The sequence below is a fragment of the Numida meleagris genome, chromosome 7, assembly GCF_002078875.1.
Source record: "Numida meleagris isolate 19003 breed g44 Domestic line chromosome 7, NumMel1.0, whole genome shotgun sequence".
NCBI lineage: Eukaryota > Metazoa > Chordata > Aves > Galliformes > Numididae > Numida > Numida meleagris.
In genome coordinates this window covers 5,020,672-5,037,874 of record NC_034415.1, presented here as the reverse complement: position 1 = coordinate 5,037,874, position 17,203 = coordinate 5,020,672, and the positions used below count along the sequence as shown (strand labels likewise).

Sequence of the window (17,203 nt, the reverse complement as noted above, 5' to 3'; positions counted from 1 at the left end):
GTTGTTTGATTTATTGTGTGTGTCTTTCTTAGATCTGAAGATTATTTGGTTAAAGAAATGGATTTGAGATATCATTGTTTTTCCACTGTGCTAGAATCTCAGCCTTTCCTTTTTGGCAGAGTACTGAATGGACCTTGTTGAACTGAGCTTGCTATTAGAGCCATTGCTGCCATAAGAATTAATATGGAGTGCACAGTTCCTGTTAGCTATGAGTAGTACCTTTGCCAATCAGTTGTTACAAATACGAGTGTGTTGTAACACAAATCTGGTTAGAAAGGATCGTTTACTTTTGACTTGAAGCCACCTCTATTTTTCCCCTGATGAATTTCATTAGCCCTGTAGAATTTGTGTTTCACCTAAGCGTTAGGTAGCTGGACAAGAAATTTCAGTGGCACTTCCAGGGACGTACAATATGAGCAGAATTTTTGCAGGAGAGCAAGAGATACTCTGTTAAATTCTTCTAAGTTTAGGGAAGTCAGACTCCCAAATTATGTTCTAGTCATGGGTGAGTTTTTGCAGAAGAGCACGGGAACAATGGAGCTGCCTATTTCTTTCCTCCACCTGAAATCAGACATGGTCTAGAATTTATAAGGTGAGTGTATTCCCTCTGCTCTTTCCAGATCATAGCTAGCAACTTGCTTCTTCCACTTAGCACAACTTCCGTGCCTTTTAAAAGGGCTGTTTTTCAGCTCTCATTTCATGAACTGCAGAGTTGGTGAGCAGCTCCTTTTGAAAGTTTACATTAAATTTTCTGCCACTCACCTCCTCATATGGAATAGTTTAAGGGTCTCTGAAGTGCCTGCTTTACTCAGAAGATTTTGTACTTGCAATCTCATCAACTGTTACACTGGTAAAAGTCTGCCATGCTGGCTGACAGTGGCACACAGAAACAGCATACTTACCACATCATCCACCTTTCAATTGACCTCATAGTCCCTAGCTGTGTTTGGACTTGCTAGTGAACTGACAACCACACCTCCATCTTAGAATTTAAATTCATGGCAAAGAGTCAAATTTTTTTAAAAGACTGTAAAGAACGAGACTAAAAATTTTAATGTACTTTTTTTTTCTGTGCAGCATAGGCAGTAAATACCATATTAAATATAATGACTAAAATACGAATTTTTCAAAAACTGGAGCTATTACGAAGAGAAAGAAATGCTAGAATTAAGATTGCTAAGCCGGGTCAAAAAAGTTGTTCAAAGACCTGGAAAGTAGTGGAGCTGTGAGGGAAGGTGGGCCCTGTTAAGTAGTGCATGTGTTCCTTGGACTCTTCAAAAGTCCAACCTATCCACTAGGAGTTAAGTGAAAATATCTTCCCTTCCTCTTACTGATCATACTCTGTGCTTTCTGTTGCCCCATCCTGTTGCCTTCAAAAATCTGGAAACAGATTGATCCCAAGGAATTTGTTTCCATGACAATTGCAACCTCCTAAGTCCTCCTAGAACTTCCTTTCCACTTTGTGGGCCTGTAAATGAGCACTTTTAATTCAGGGGAAGTATCAAATTCAAACTCAGCGTACAGAAAATAATTAGATGCTGTCCCTGAACATGTTTTGAGGCCTAAACCTAGATTGTTGTATTCCAAATGCATCCCTTATTCTTCCCTGAGGGTGGATGTTGATTACCTTAAAAGAAAATACATTTACCACATGGAATTGCATTGAGTTACCATTAGAAATTCAAACATGCACAAACAAAACACACATTTCAGAATTTTCAGCATTAGTTCATGATGCCTGGGTATCACAGATTATTCAAGAGGGGTGGTCTTCGAGCAGATAGCGTATGCTCCACAACCAGTGCTGATATTAATCTCAGCTGAGTAGAAAAACTCAAAAGTACTTGTTACTACCAACCTTAAGGGATTAATTGTCTTTTTTCTGCTGCTTGTAGTCTGCCCACTGATAAATCAGAGTTCTTTGCAAGCCCATCTTACCCCATTTTGGAGGGACAGGGCAGGCTTTGCAGTATGGGTGTTCTGGATGCTGGCTATGGTTCAGCATTGACTGCAGGTCTGAAGTCTGTAAGGGAAAACATTTTAAACCACTGTGGTGAATGTTTTTGTTTTCTAAATGACCAAAGGCTCGTAAGTGTCACTTTCTCTTCCTTTCCCAAGCCAGAGATCGTGGCTATTTAGTAAGAGCTTCCTCTATCTAGGAAAGGAAGGAGGCTGATTCAGGAACCATTCTTAATACAGTTGTCTTCCCTTTCAGAAGAGTTTGGGGATTTTCTTGAGTTTGCTAGTGGCAGGCAGGAATCTCATGATAATCATCACAGGATTTTTTTTTATTATTTTTTTCCAAACAGATACTTGTGGTTTAACAATGCTTTTACAATCAGCTCTGGCCTTAATCTAATTTTAGGACTTCTTTTTTTTGAAGTGTTGCCATTAAAATGCTCATTTCATCAAGTAGAATGTGATGCTGTTTAACTGTGATATCTGTTTTTAATGTGGAGTCTTTGGCAATCATGAGGAAAGTGTACTCTGGCTCTTGATCAGTACCATCTACTGGAAAACAGCATGAGACTCATGGAAAATTTTTGCAGGCTCTGCTAAGACTTTGAGCATCTCCTGTTATACATGAATGGGAAATGACAGCCAAGCTCAGTCAATATGGGTTTGTTTCCCTGTAAGACCTGCCCTGGCCTTCTGTTCACTGTTAGGTGGCAATAAAGGGTCCTATGGCTGCACAGTTTGCACAGCTCAACTGCCCTTGCTGACCTCATATAAATGCATATGTAAATGCTAACATTGCCATAGACTCATCAGGATTTGTATCAATGTAGCTAACTAGCACAAACCCATCTGCAAATGGAGCTCAGGTTTATGTAATCAGAATCTTGGGAATGTATTATTATTAGTAGTATCTCCAGCTCAAAAAATCTTTAGAGAGCAAAAAACTAAACGAGAAATAGATCAGCACAGCCACAAAAGGCTCAAATACAAGGATTTTGTAGGTCAGCAGTTGGTCGATTTACCAGAGTCTTATTTAATCAGAACACCTCTAGCTTTTTGTCTTTCTTAATGTGGCCCAGGTTTCCATAACCAGGGCAGGCATGGTAGGAAATCAATATATTGAATTAGATTACTTGGAGACTTCTTCCTTCAGCTTGAACGTGTGTGGATAGGTTATTTAGAATCTGGCATAGTTGCTGGAGATGAAGGGCATCATCTACAGCAAGGTACATTGTTGCTAAGAAAATAATTGTCAGAGATGCTGTAAAGCCTTAAATGTCCCATTCTCAAGGGAATTTAGTATCTGATACTTTTGGTAGTGGCTGCCATTTACCTCTGGGTAAGCCATTTAGCATTACCACAAAATACCAGCTAATGTCTGGGAGCCACTGGGAAGCCCTGGAAATGAATTGTAAACATAAGTGTCACCTTAGAGACAAAGACCAGTATTAACTCCAGCCATGTCTGATGTTTCAAAGACAGAAAAAAAGTCCACAGTTCATTGTGGAGGGACTGCACAAAACCTTCATATTCTCAGATGTGAATAGTAATCTCAGAAAGTGGCTTTGTAATTGCTTTAAAGCCATCAATGTGCAGACAGCTGCTAAAATGTCCAGTCCATCCTTTTCCAGCTGCTCTGCCCAGCTGTGTGCCAGCCTTTCCTTGGGTCTCAGCTCACCTCCAGGCTGCTGCACCATCAGATCATTCTGAGTTCAGCATTTTGGAGTCCCTCATTTGACCTAACAAAAAGCTGCACGACCAAGAATTGATGTAACTGAAGCAGTAGAAAAACAGATTCGATTTAGATTGTTCTCTCCTGGTTGTAGATGTAGATCTCCCACTATACTTGTTCAGTACTGTATTTTCAGTTTTTGTTGTTGTTGATTTGTGCATCTTTTTTTGTCCAACAAAATAGGTAAAAGAATTTATCAACGCTGAGCTCCTGGCTCACTTGTATTCTTCTGAGGACCAAAATACTCTAATGGAGGAATCAGCTGAACAGGCACAGAGGCGAGATGAAATGCTCCGCATGTACCAAGCTCTAAAGGAAGCCCTAGCAATCATTGGTGACATTAGCACTAGCACTGTGTCAACCCCTGCACCACCTCCTGTAGATGATTCTTGGCTTCAGCAGGCCCGCAGGTAAGGTTCTTCATTTGTTTTACAATGAAATTTAGGACAGGCAGACATTATTAGTACCAGCAACTCCCTCCTTACCTGTGTTTTGAGCAGGTGCTTCTCCAGGTCTTTAATGACATTTCTGAGGGAAATCAGAAAATCTTACTATTACTTAGATGCTATTTTTATCTACTTCAAGTGCATTAGAGATAAAGAACACAGATTTCTTTTCTTGCATGCTGCCTAGAATATCTGACAGACTTTAAATACCCATGAGCTCTTCTTGATAAAGCCATCAGCCTTTTTCCCAGCATCCTGTATTCTGTTCAAGACTGGCTTGGAGAAAAAGCTGCTTCTAGTTCTGGTTTCAGTGAGTGTCATGGTTTTTATGACCATGGTCATGGATAACTCTGTGACAGTGATCTGCATCCTACCTAAAGTGTCAGGAGCTTTGTGTGCTACCATGTTATACTAGCTGGAAGCCAAATCGAGAAATCCAGATACTGTGCTCCAGAGCAGATGTGAATGTACACACATGCTGTATGTCTCCGTTTACATGTTTAATTTTTAGAAACCTTTTCTCACATACACACATTCTATGGGTATGTATATAAACACCAGACAAGACATTTGCCTGTTAGAAAACCTTCCATTGGATTTACAGCTTGTCTCATGCTTCAGATAGCAGCTACTTCTGCCACCAAATAGTGTTTTGATTTCTGTAGGAATTTAATTTTATTGCAGAAATCCCACCTATCTCTGCAAACTCACCCCAACTGTATATCCACAAGGCTTTTTCTGGCAAGCTGTTTTTAAACTTCAGTGCTTCAGGCTGTATGTCCTAGCAAATCCTTTTCACACAACACTGTTAGAATTCTAGTATTTCAATCCATTACATTTTAGCTCTTTGATTGTATTTCTATTTCTTCTATCCCAGAGCATGCTGTCTATGGGAGTGGTATGTGATAAATATAGCTTTCACTTCTATTTTTTCTTTAAACAAGTATCCCCACTATATCAAATATCCTCAATCTCTGGTATTTCGCTAGATCACCTCCTCCAAGTCCCTCAACTCAGAGGAGGCCTACATTAAATAATCCCCCAACCAGACCTTTATCTGGCCGAGGACCTGCTCCTGCAATCCCATCTCCAGGCCCTCACTCAGGGGCTCCCCCGGTCCCGTTCCGCCCAGGACCATTGCCACCATTTCCAAGTGGTGGTGAAGCCCATGGAGGACCTCCCCAAGTTCCTTCTCGGCCGACGCGGGCTCCTCCCAGTGTCCCAAGGTAAGATGTCTAAGCTTCCTGGTGGTGGGCATGGTTCTCTTCCTGTAGCATAACAGACAGATGCTGCACGACCCAGGAAAGACAAGCACTGTTGCTGAGTGAGCCCTGTAGCAAAGCACAGCTGTGTGTTCCCTGCAGAGGGTCAAAGGTGTTCTGAGGAACCGATTTCTAGCGCAACTAAGGCTTTTTGAAAAGTTAGATGCTTTTTTTCATGGCAAAAAGCATTCTCCTGTCAGTCACTTTGAAGAAACTAGAGTATATTACGTTAAAGCTCCCTGTTCTGGTTATGTGGTATTGTGAGCACAGGAGTTGTTCACAGAGACAAGTCCTCTAGACCTCCACCAGAACATGGGCAGTGGTACAACAAATAGCTCACTTTCACCATTTTGAGTGCTCACCAAAGGAAACAACAGCTCTTCGGGGAGAGAACAAGACCAAGGCCTTGTAGAATCAGTGGAACAAACTGATAGGAGTCTGATTTTTATTCCACAAGGCAAATAATTTACAGCCAGTTGAAAACAGTTTGCAGCTGTCTAACAGTGTAGGTCACACAGCACAACATGTTTAGTTAAGGAACAGGATTTTAATGATCGCATTGTTTCTTTTCCTTCTGACAACTTTGCATTTACCAGTACCTTTAAGAGTAGCTTTTCATATTTTATTATTTTGTGTGGCATTAACCACTTTTTTTAATATAAGTAATATGAAAAACTTGTCCTTAATATTTATTTTCACTATGACATAATACACTTAATCACTCATATATGAAAGGCTCTAACTCCAAGTGCTTCAGTAACTTCCCAAATTACGAGAGGCATGGGCACATTAGGCAATGCTGGAACAAAGGGCTTTCTCCAGTTTTAATAAATTAACTGTTATATTAGGCTTAGTCACAGTTCGGAGAAAAGCAAACAAAAAAAAGCTAGTTAAACAGAAACAAAAAGAAAATATGTACATTTTCAGTTTTAGAAATAGTAATGGAAAATAAAACTGTAATCTGCCTTTGGAGAAAAAATACTAAATACTTTCTTTTAAATAAGTGAGATCTGTTGTAGCTGTCAGCAACTTAAATGTGAGGCTCAGTTTTTCTAACATGATAATTTATATATTATATAATATGAAGATGCATACCACGCTGTTTGAGGGTGACTGCTAGTTCTGAAGTAGCTCTCCAGCTGAGCACATATATATAATTATCACCGTTATAAAATGAAAAATAAAGAGGGTATATCAAATAAATGAAGCATTTTTATCTGTTTCCTATGAAAAGGGAGTTGCACTGCCCAGTCACAAAGGTCATTCTTTCATCTTCGTGGATATTCCATAGCTTGCAATAGGGAGAAGCACCCCTCCTGGGTACTAAACTTCACGCTGAAAAGAAAGAAGTGAGGTTCCCCACTGGGAGAGCTTGAAGGGCGCTGGCATGAGTGTTTCCAGTGTGCCATCAGTGGATAGATGACATACCAGATGTAGACAGGAGGTCCGGCGTTTCATCAGTTGTACTACTGGAAGGAACCATAGCTCTCCGGCATCTCTCACCTTGCCTTGAGAACAGCATGTGTCCTTTGTCCTGCCTGGCTGTGATTCTGCATGAGCATTGCTTTCCTGAGGTGGCTTGCCAAGAGCATGTCTGATGATAATCTTTTTGATGCTAAAGTGATAGGTGGGATGGAGACCAGAAAGGAATTTCCAAGCTCACAAAGACACTTGGGTAAGCAGCCTGCAAACGACTCAATTCATGACAGCCACTGGTGGCAGGCGAAGCAGGGCCTGATAAAGGAGGTCAGTGCTTTTAAAATGCTGGAGCTGGATGTCTAATTGAATGTACGAGTGCCTGACATTTTTGTGGAAAAAAATATCTGCAATACACATCTTCTGGACTGGATCCTAGTCCTCTTTTCTTAGAGCTATGAAAGCCTCAGACATAAAAATCTCAGATGCTAAGGAATGCAGGAAGGGTTTGCCGTTTTGCTGAAACTTCAGGTTTCTCCTGCTGACTAAACTCCAGGAGAGGAAATCCCAGGGAAGGGGCTGCAGGGGAAATCACCTGAGGGGGACAGTGTGGCAGGCTCCTGCGCCTATTAAAAGTTCTTTTGAGCCCTGGAATTTCTGCTACGCTTGGTCTGGTTTCAATAACAGCCTTCGCGGGATCGTAGGAAATGGACTCAGAAAATGGGTCTGAGATATTAAAAGGAAAAGAAAATCGTTTTGAGGAAGAGTTCTTGAGGAAACTTTAGCTTTCTCCGTGACTTGGTTTTGAGCCGAGGCTCTGTGCCCTGACTGCGCTACCGCTGTTCTGCACTGATTCCTTCAAGAGTCGGGATCTCTCACATCTAGGGAGTAGGTCAGCTCCCTGAGAAGAAAGTTGTATTTTTAAACTTCATCGAGCTTTCCTTAGGAGCTTTTTGGTTGCAGCCCCATCACTGTCACATGGAGCTGAAAATCCTGACATGCAAAGAAATATAAGCGTTCTATTTTTTTGTGTTCCACCTTAAGATGAAAAGGTCATTTCCAGGGCTAAGATTTGGACCATCCTGTTGCAATGAGTGGCTGAACACACACTTAGTTTAGAGAATTTGCTACTTTATAGTGAGATACTGCCCATGCTTAAAAAAAAAAAATAATAATAAAACCACTCTACCCCCACTCCCCTCCAGCTTTTATTAGCATTTAATCAAAGGAATTGCACAGAAACTGTGAGCTTTCTGCATTTTCTCACTATTCTTTGCATACTGTAAAGGGAAAGGAAAGCGGTTAGGGGAGCAGGAAATAATTTTCTTCCTTGCTTCACTCTGGTTCTAAAGCTGTTTTGGGTTATGTGCTCTGAATATTTCTGTAAGGAAACAGAAACTATTTGCATGATACATGCCTCTTTTAATTAATCCCACTTGACGTGGGTGGATCTCTCCCAGCAAAGCCTGTGAGTAAAGGCCCCTGGCTTTGTTAAGGGCTTGATGCCAAAGCATATATGATTTGTGAAATATTCTCTGCTGCCAGAATTTAGATTATTCCCTCTCTCTCTTAAAAGGCTGCAGTAGTATTTTGAAAGAAAATGCAGCTGTGCACTCGCTTTGGTAAGACTGCTTGAAGCAGGCACCAGAGCCTCTTTAGCTTACCATGATGTGTGTTTGCCTGCCTGTTTGGGAAGTCTGATCTTGATCAGTTTTAGTTCTACTGTGGGATGCTTTGATTTATGACCTTTAAATGTCCTAAATGGGAATCTCAGCTTTGCCACAGGGAGAACAATTGAACTGGAAATGTTTTTCTCCTGGCAGCAGAACCCCTGGTGTCAGTGAGGGTGGGAGGGTGCTCCCCTTTCCTCTCTGTCTCCTGCTCAGCAATGCTCCTATGGCTTCATGAAGGCTTTCCCTACAAAGAACTGAAGATTATGACTCTCGTTGCCATTAAAACCCTGCTTGATGTGGACCTGGTTAAACAGAGGTCTTGAAGGACTGCAGTGTCCATTCAAACAGGCAGAAACATAAATACTTTCAAGCACCTGTGTCTTGTTCTCAGAGCTCCTGGTGCACAGCCCCTGGGGTTGGGGACAACCTTCACACGTGAGGCAAGCAGCAGAGAGAGAGAATTCATGTCATGCTGCTCAGCAGTGGTCCCGTAATCTCCCTGCCACCTCTTTCGGCTGCCTTCCTTCAATTTACTTCAATCCACAGCCAACCAGCACAGAAGATGCTGCCATGCATCTATATTACATTGCGTCACTGAGGCTAATTATGTGACCTGTTGTGTTTGTAGCTAATCTGCATTGTCAGCCATCATTGTGTATTTCTGCCAACCCAGCACAAAAAAAGTGCTTATACTTGATAGTAATTACAGTCAGAGAATTCCAGACAAAGCCAGAAGCACTGCAGAAGGTATCACTGCCTGACACTTCCTGGTTTGCAGGCTCTGTACTCAGCTCTTTGATTGCCAAACATCAACCGTTAAGTCAGTTTTCTGTGATGGATTTTATGAATTAGTGTTCTTTCAAAAGATTTAGTGCTAACATCTAACACTGCATGCTGAGTGATAAGAGGATCCCCTGCAAAAATTGCATGTGAATCCTCTTATTAAAGTCTGTCATAATGCATAGGCATATAAGGCCAGAAGGGTTATCCTATGTTAGCCTGGGCATCTTCTTCTTGCAGCCCTAAAAGCTTACTACCATTTTTTTAATGGAATGTAAATAATAATCAAATAGTCATTGCTTCAAACTCTTAAGGCAGGATGAATAGGTGTTAACTTTAAAGTAACTGCATGCTGAGTTGGACGATCTTAGTCTGAATACCCGCGTAGAAGAGTACAGCTTTGTCCTGCAGTAGAATCTGTTTGTCTTCTCTGAATGAACCTTCGTGGAAGATGATTCAGAAGACATAATTGGTAATTAGGAATGTTTCTTGCAAGCAAAGAGACAAAACTGTCATCTGGAGGGATTTCAAAATTCTGCTGAATTTAAAGGGAAAATGGAAGTCAAAGCGTAACTACTTTAGTTCTGCATTTCATGTATGTGGTCCAAATAATATTGCAGCTACACAGGTGATGCAAAGCCTGAGCCCGTCGCAGGAGGGAATACTGCTCTTCTGTACTCAGTATGTTTCCAACTCTGCCTGTCCAAAGAGCCCCATGTCACACGACTTATGAGAATAGCAGTTATTCTTTCTGGGATTTCTGCCCTATGGGAAGACATCCCTGTGCAATTTGTTACCAGTCTAATTTACAGTTCTTGTTGAAAGGCACAGCCAGGAATACACTCCTTTTGCTGCTGGCTGCTTTCAGCTGGAGATTATATTTCCCCTTATCTATTAGAAAGCAGCTCTGCTTTTTTCCCCCTCCTCCACTGGCTCCTTTATCGCTATTTTGTTTCCCCCTTTTTCTGCACGTCCCTTGCTGTCCCTTTCTTGACCATCCTGTCTACTTCTTCTTTCACCTTCTCCCCTCACTTGGTTTCCTGCCTAGAACGTTTGTCTCCCTCCCCCACATATTCCCTCCTTTCCTTCTCACTGTCTTTTGTTGGTTTCTTTCCAACTTATCCCTTTCCTGGCACCTTAGTAAATCTGTCTCCTGCTCCTTGTATTCCTGTCTTCTTTTAAAGCTTTTCATCCCATTTTCAAACCATAAAATGCAATATCTGGCAATCTTTTCTAACAGCAGCTTGGTGTTAGTGGCCGTGACAACCACTAGAAACTCTAGCTACACTGCTTACAGTAGCCATACCACGTGGCAAAAACAGTTGAGGAATATGGTCACCTGGCAGCTTCAGTCTTAATAGAATCAATGAAAGAAGTAACATTTTGAATAAGGATAAATATGGGAGGGATTGGCCAGGAAGTATGTCACAGCAGTTTTTAAAAACATGTGAAATATCACAATATAACAACTCCTATGGTTTCATTATAATTCTTCAATACTGTTTGTGTGAGAAATTTGGAGCAGAATTGGACAGAACAGATTCTTCAGCAGCCTGTACTTAACACCATCAGAGAGACAGGAGTGTCCCTGAGTTTGCTCCAGGAGCTGCAGCGATTGCTCACCCCTAAGAGGATGGCTGTCTTCTAGACTAGCAGTAGCATTTTGCTCACCGCCTTCCTTCATGCGCTCCTCCTCCAGATGACTGTCCTGAAGACCAGCTAAAACGAAATTCATGGGATGGCAGACATTGCAGCCTAGGTACTACATCTGCTGCCACTGAATCTCACTTCCAGCAGCATCTTCCTTCATCAGCCAAAGGCTCTCCACTTTGCGTATTCAGTGGTGCAGGAATTTTCTTATGTGCTGTGGCTGGCAATACGCTAGGACAGTTGAACAAATGTTGCTTGTTTTATGTGGGTTTTAGCTTTGATCTATTTTTTTTTTGTAGCTCAGGTAGTTTTGATTGTGTTTAGTATTGTTCCTGAGCTACTTGCTCCTGCCTGTTTTAAAACTTACTCGGCAAAATTTGTTTTTAAAATTAGGTGAATTCTGAAAGATCCATTTCATTTGGGACTGTTGTGAGTTACTTTTACAATTCAGCAATAAGTATATCAGGCTGAAATGGCTCTTCATTACTGTTAGTGTAGACCAGTCCCATATGATGGAGAAGGGTAATTAAAAATTATGCAAGAGAGAGGTAGACAGAGAAATAAGTAACCTAATGAGAGTTGTAAGAAGTCATTCTGGTATACAGATGATGTTGTGAGTGCAGTCCCCAACCAAATACAGATGAAGTCAGCTTTGAGAGTGTCAGCTGGTGAACTGCATGAATGAGTAATTTATTCAGTTAGGTGTTTTCAGTAAAAGTTTTTTGCTTGTTTGCTTTTTTTTTTTTTTTTTTTTCCCCTTAGCACTGACATAATCAATATACTATTAGTAAAAGGAAGTGGTTTTTNGTGTCAGCTGGTGAACTGCATGAATGAGTAATTTATTCAGTTAGGTGTTTTCAGTAAAAGTTTTTTGCTTTTTTTTTTTTTTTTTTTTTTTTTTGCCTCCTTAGCCTTTTCTCTATCAATATACTATTAGTAAAAGGAAGTGGTTTTTATTTTTAGCAACTCTCAACTTGAAAAAGGAAAGTAGAGTCAAACAATAGCAAATGCTGTTTGCCAGAAATACAGACAGGAATCCAAAGATGTGCTTTGGTCCCAGTTATTTATTCAGTCTCATAAAAGAGTACTTTAACAACATGAAGGTTATATAGGATTAAGGCAAGAGTGTTTAACAGGAAATTTTTGGCCATATTTGAAAGAGTGGATTGAATAGTAGTACATTCCTAGCCTTCCTTATGCTGCAGGAGAAAATGTATGACGTACATTTAAAAAGAAAGCAATGATGATTTGAACTTCCTGAACCTGCAGGCATTTTGAAAGGCTCTCCTTGATACTCTCCTGTACCTGCAAGCTGTATTGGATCATTAGTGAAAAACAGGGCACTCGGTGGCTGCATTAACAAGATTGACATGGATAACGTTAGTTGTTGTCATCATGGACAAGAAGAGGTGCTAGTCCAGCTGGAGGTAATAGCCAGGATGATTGCTCTCTTTCTTGCCTTAAGGTAAGTAAAGAGGAGACAGACAAACTGGGAGAGGAAGATTAAAGGTGAGTGGAAAGGAAGAACAGAGTGAGCAGAAGTAGTTATGGCCTTTGAAGACATCAAACATGATTTACCTTGACACAGAACAGTACAGCTGAACACAGACCAGTACACAACACTTGAGCTACTGCGTAAAGATCAGATGTTCCTCCTCCAGATTTTGTGACCCTTGTTGTCATCATCTGCTGCAGATGGACAATGGAAGAGCAGCATTCAGAATGTATTACTCAGAACTCCTAAATCTTCTTCCATGTGGATTTTTGATCCTCTTCACCATCCTGACCTTGGATTTCTGAAGGGTTGGGACAGACCTCCTCTAACGTTGAACACACTTGCTTACTTGACGTGTTCCCTGCTGAAGGGCAAATAAGAACACACTGTTTAGAATAATTGTCTTTTTTGGTTGCTCCACTGAATTATTTTTCTTCTTTATTCAAGCTGTTTTTTTTCATATGACACATTAATTCCCTAAAATGACTAGCGCCAAAATGCAGCATTCTCTTAAACATACAAACAAGTTTGTGTCTGTGATAGATATTAATTTATGATGGCCACATAGAAAACCCAGTTTGATTCACGAAGAAATTAATCTAGTGGAGCATCATATTTTGACCTCTTTGCCTCTGAAGGGAATATCCATATTACGTAAAATCACACGCTTTGGAACCGCAGTAATCTTAATGCTTTGGAACAGTGTTAGCATTTGCATTAATGGAGATCTATATTGCTGCTTTATGGTGTCTAGTGGAAGGACACATCCTTCCCATTTGCTGTTTTTTCTTCTTTCACTGAAGAGAAATAGGCATCAGATAAAAACGCTTAATCTAACTATTTGAACTTGGCTTGCACTAAACACAAAAGTTCTTCCACTGACAGAGTATTGTTTGGGTCATCTGAAATAGTGAGGTTCAGCTGTGCGGGTACTGGCAGTACGGTCACAGCGTGCTCTCTGTGCGTTTGTGGAGCCTGATACATAGGTGTTCCGTTGGAGGGCTGCTTCAGAACTGGCAGTCACCTCTAATAGCGTGCTGTGCATCTCAGTGCTTCCATTCCTGACTTGCCCTCCAACAGGAATCCTCTGGGCATGCTTACTAGAAATGCTTCATGTTTGACAACAGTTTTCAGTGCAGAAACAGATGAGAAAAACTTTCAGTCTCTTGGACCATTATGCTGAGGTAAGGGACCATCACACACAGGTGTTCCCCTCCTACTTTTTCCTTTCCTCACCACTGAGTGCTGTTTCTAATTTCTCCCATAACATCTCCTCCTACTGATTTTTGGCCATGGTTCCTGCTGAACCACTCTTACTGTCATCCTTTTTCTGCTTTTCCTATTTTCTTGTGACCTGTCACTAGTATTAAGTTGCTTTCCTCTTCATGTTTTTCCCACTTCTACTCAAGATCCTTCCTCCTGAGCTGATGTTCTGGAGACTCCAGAGCAGCCATGCTGCGTCTGCTTCGGCCAGGAAGAGTTTTTAGTAAGCGGAGACAGTAGACTAACTAGTCAGAGCTGTAAACCATGTCTTGCCTCTATTCTTCAGCTGTCATGGCTACACAGAATCACAGAATTGTAGGGACTGGAAGGGACCTCCAGAGATCGTCTAGTCCAACCCCCTGCTAAAATACAGCACTTTCACTTCTGGTTTGGATTTTCTGCCAAATGCAGAAGCTGGTGAAGGTCAAGAGGGAACGTATAAAGATAGATTGATAGAAGAACTGGGAAAAGCAGGGCCTAAGTTGTGTGGGTCTTTCAGAATCTTACTGAAACAGAGAAAGTCATACGGAAGTCAGATGAGTCAAGGCACTATTACTCTCCCAAGGACAAGCCTAGGAAATGGGCTACCTGTATCTCTGAATAATCACGCCAATGTGAATTGGCATTTATTTCTCACCTGAAATAAGCCACTCTTCTGTTCTGGAATGCCTCGCATCCAGATTTTTATTGTCACTTAAATTAAAATTTGCCTGCAGTCAGACCTAGAGCCATTTAGAGATTTTTTAAAACTATTTTCTTGTTAGATTCTGCAAAAACAATGAATGTCCCATAACAAGGTACTCTGAGGGGCCTGCGTTATAGGGAAACCAAGATCATGGAAAAGGGAGAGAATAATGGACTTTTGTTTACAGCTTCAGATCTATAGGAATGTATCATAAAATTCAGTTATGTGCATGCCTTCCGCAAGTGTTCTCTGGTGGTCACGAGCAAACAAGAATGTAAAATGTAAGTGGAAACGAAAGCCTTTTATTTAGAAGCATGCTAGCTGTGCTCCGGGAAGAGAAGCCATCTTCTTAGAACGGGGCCTCCCATGGTAATTACAGCTCTGCTTTACTGAGAGCATATTTTGTGGACTCTGTGTGGGGAGTGATAGCACTCTACAGAAGGCAAATGCTTGAAGAGCTCCCATATGTTTGTGATCGCATTTTAAGTCTAGACTTGCTTTATTTATTTCATTCGCTCCGTATTTGCCTAACTGAAGCTTTTTGAGACTTCTTTTAGAACTGGAAAAATGGGGTGTGCTGCTTAAGGTTAAAAATAAATATAAAACTTTTCCTTTTAAAAAAGTTTTTGCATGGGGGTAAGAGTTATCCTCTGTTCAAAACCCCACTGAGTTCTTCAAAGGAGGAGTCTCTGCAGCAACATCAGGGAGTTATTAAATACATACTTAGTCCACAATTTTCATTGGTAAATTCTTTATGTCTGCTTAATGTGTGCTAGTTAGAAGAACTGATTCTTTCTGCAGACTCGTTTACTCAACCCTGGGGACCTATGATCCCCTGCCCCTTTAGCACTAACTTTTACAAATACTGTTTCCCTTTTTTTTTTTTTTTTTTCCTGTTTTTCCACCTAAAAATAAAGGGGAAAAAAAAAAAGAAAAAAGGCAATCAACTCAGCAGAGTGCTAAAGGGGCAGGGCAGTGGGACTCAGCCCCACAACTAGAAAACACAGTGAAAATGCTTGAGACAATAAGCAAACAGAAATTAGTGCAGAAGTGCCGTTCTTGTAAGACAGAGCTTTCTATGAATCCGGAGCAGCCCTTTGCAGCCTGGGAGCGAGCAGCTCGGTGCTGCTGACGGAATTGCTCCGATAACGCAGAGAAAGCGCGCTCCGTGCTGTCTCTCTGCGTCTCATCTTTTGGCTCCAGACTAAACATTTAGTTGGGCTTAGTCACATATTTCCTTGCTGCCATGGCAGCCAGTGCAGCCGGACCTGCGGGGGCTTGCTGTGCTGCGGCTGCCCCAGCTGCGCGTCCATGGGCAGGCTGCAGCTCCCTCTGCTGCTCCGCTCGCCGGCCTCTGCACAGCAGCCATTTGGAGAGGCTGGTAATACCATTTATTTAGCCTTTGCTCAACTTCAGGCTCAGAAAGCAGCTGTGCCAAAGCCAGGCCAGGCTTCCTCAGATCTGTGCTTCGGGAGGTGCCCACTCCATTATCCCGGGGTGGCAGTTTGGGCGCATCTGGCCATGATGGAGGGAGAAGATGATGCATGCGGATAGGCCTCTCCTTCAGCCCCTAGGGTTGAGTTCTCTGTTAGAGGAAGAAAAAAAGGTCTGAACTGTGCTCCCAGAGTAAAAAATGGTCGTGTAGTGGCTTGTCACCTTGGTAGGGAAATCTAGTGACAGTTTCTGGGCTTGTCCATTCCCTCCCTTTTTGCCTTGAGCTCCAGCTCATGCCATCATGACTGCACACTGGTGGCTAATGAAGGTCAGGTCTCTTCCCAGGCTGCAGCTTTGTGCTGGGCTGTGCGTGGGGACAGCGGGCCATGGCCCATCTTGCTGTGTGACGGGCACGCAGACTCAGAGGCTGCCCAGGAGACCATGAATGGTGCTTTTGCAGCTCTCTCAAGCCTTGCCTCTTCCTAAACTCTGCCCAGGGAGGTGGTGGAGTCACTGTGGAGGTGTTCAAGAACCATGGAGATGTGGCACTGAGGGACGTGGGCATGGTGCGGGTGGGCTGACGGCTGGACAAGGTGATCTTGGTGGTCTTTTCCATCCTGAATGATTCCTTGATTCTTTTCTGTGAAATATCTGCCACTCCTCTGGAGGGTGCCTCTGACTTCCAGAGTGCAAATCCCACTCTTCCAGCCATGATGGGATCAAGGAGTCAGAAGGAAGCTCCGAGCAGATGCACTGCCCTGGGAGCAAAGCAGCACCATTATGGGGTGGAAGAGAGGAATGGGGGCTGAGGAGATCTGCCTGTGCCTCGCTGCATCCCTGTATTTTTCAGAGCAGATTTGGATTGGGCTTGAAGGAAAATAAAAAATAATTGTCAAAGTGCAACAGCAGCTCTGGGTCAAGGAGAAAAGGGCTCAGACCTGATTTTGATTCAGGTTTGGTTTGGGTGATTAAATCCAGGATAACCTCCCCTTGTGCCCTCCAGTTTCTGATCCAGCTGGGCTAAATAGCAATTTGACTAAATTACATTATTTGAACTTATTGTGCTGCATTCAACCTCATATTAAAATGCATGCTTTGGCCTGTAACTTTTAAATTTGATATGAAGACAGCTGTATGCATTTTCCCTTGTTTGTAAATTGTATACACATGATATGATGTTTTCAGTAAGCGCTAAACAATGCAATCTGAGGCATTTCAACAAAGGAATAATTTAATGCAACCCAGCAGAAATGCAGAGCCTTAGAAGTGGTTCTTTATGAAACTACAAATTTTGGAAATGGGTCCAGAAGACCTACACTGGAGCAACACAAGAAACAATAGTTAACACAGTAACATTTTTTCTGTAAGAAAAATACACCATGAAGAAATTATATTTTGCCTATTTTTT

At 41.9% G+C, this 17,203-nt stretch overlaps 1 protein-coding gene across 7 annotated transcripts in view; it reads left to right on the top strand.

Moving 5' to 3' along the window:
- DNM3 (dynamin 3) overlaps positions 1 to 17,203 on the top strand; it is a 185,135-nt gene that overhangs the window by 150,064 nt on the left and 17,868 nt on the right. For 4 of the 7 annotated variants that reach the window (XR_002441228.1, XR_002441227.1, XM_021405054.1 and 1 more), the window contains 2 exons: positions 3,875 to 4,101; positions 5,127 to 5,363. Coding sequence is in view for 4 of the 7 variants with exons in the window: in XM_021405054.1 (XP_021260729.1) it covers positions 3,875 to 4,101; positions 5,127 to 5,363 (464 nt within the window). In the remaining 3 variants the exon portion in view is untranslated. Of the gene's footprint in view, positions 1 to 3,874; positions 4,102 to 5,126; positions 5,368 to 13,493; positions 13,598 to 17,203 lie in introns of those variants that run through there. The other 3 variants (XM_021405055.1, XM_021405057.1, XM_021405059.1) reach the window with 3 other exon arrangements.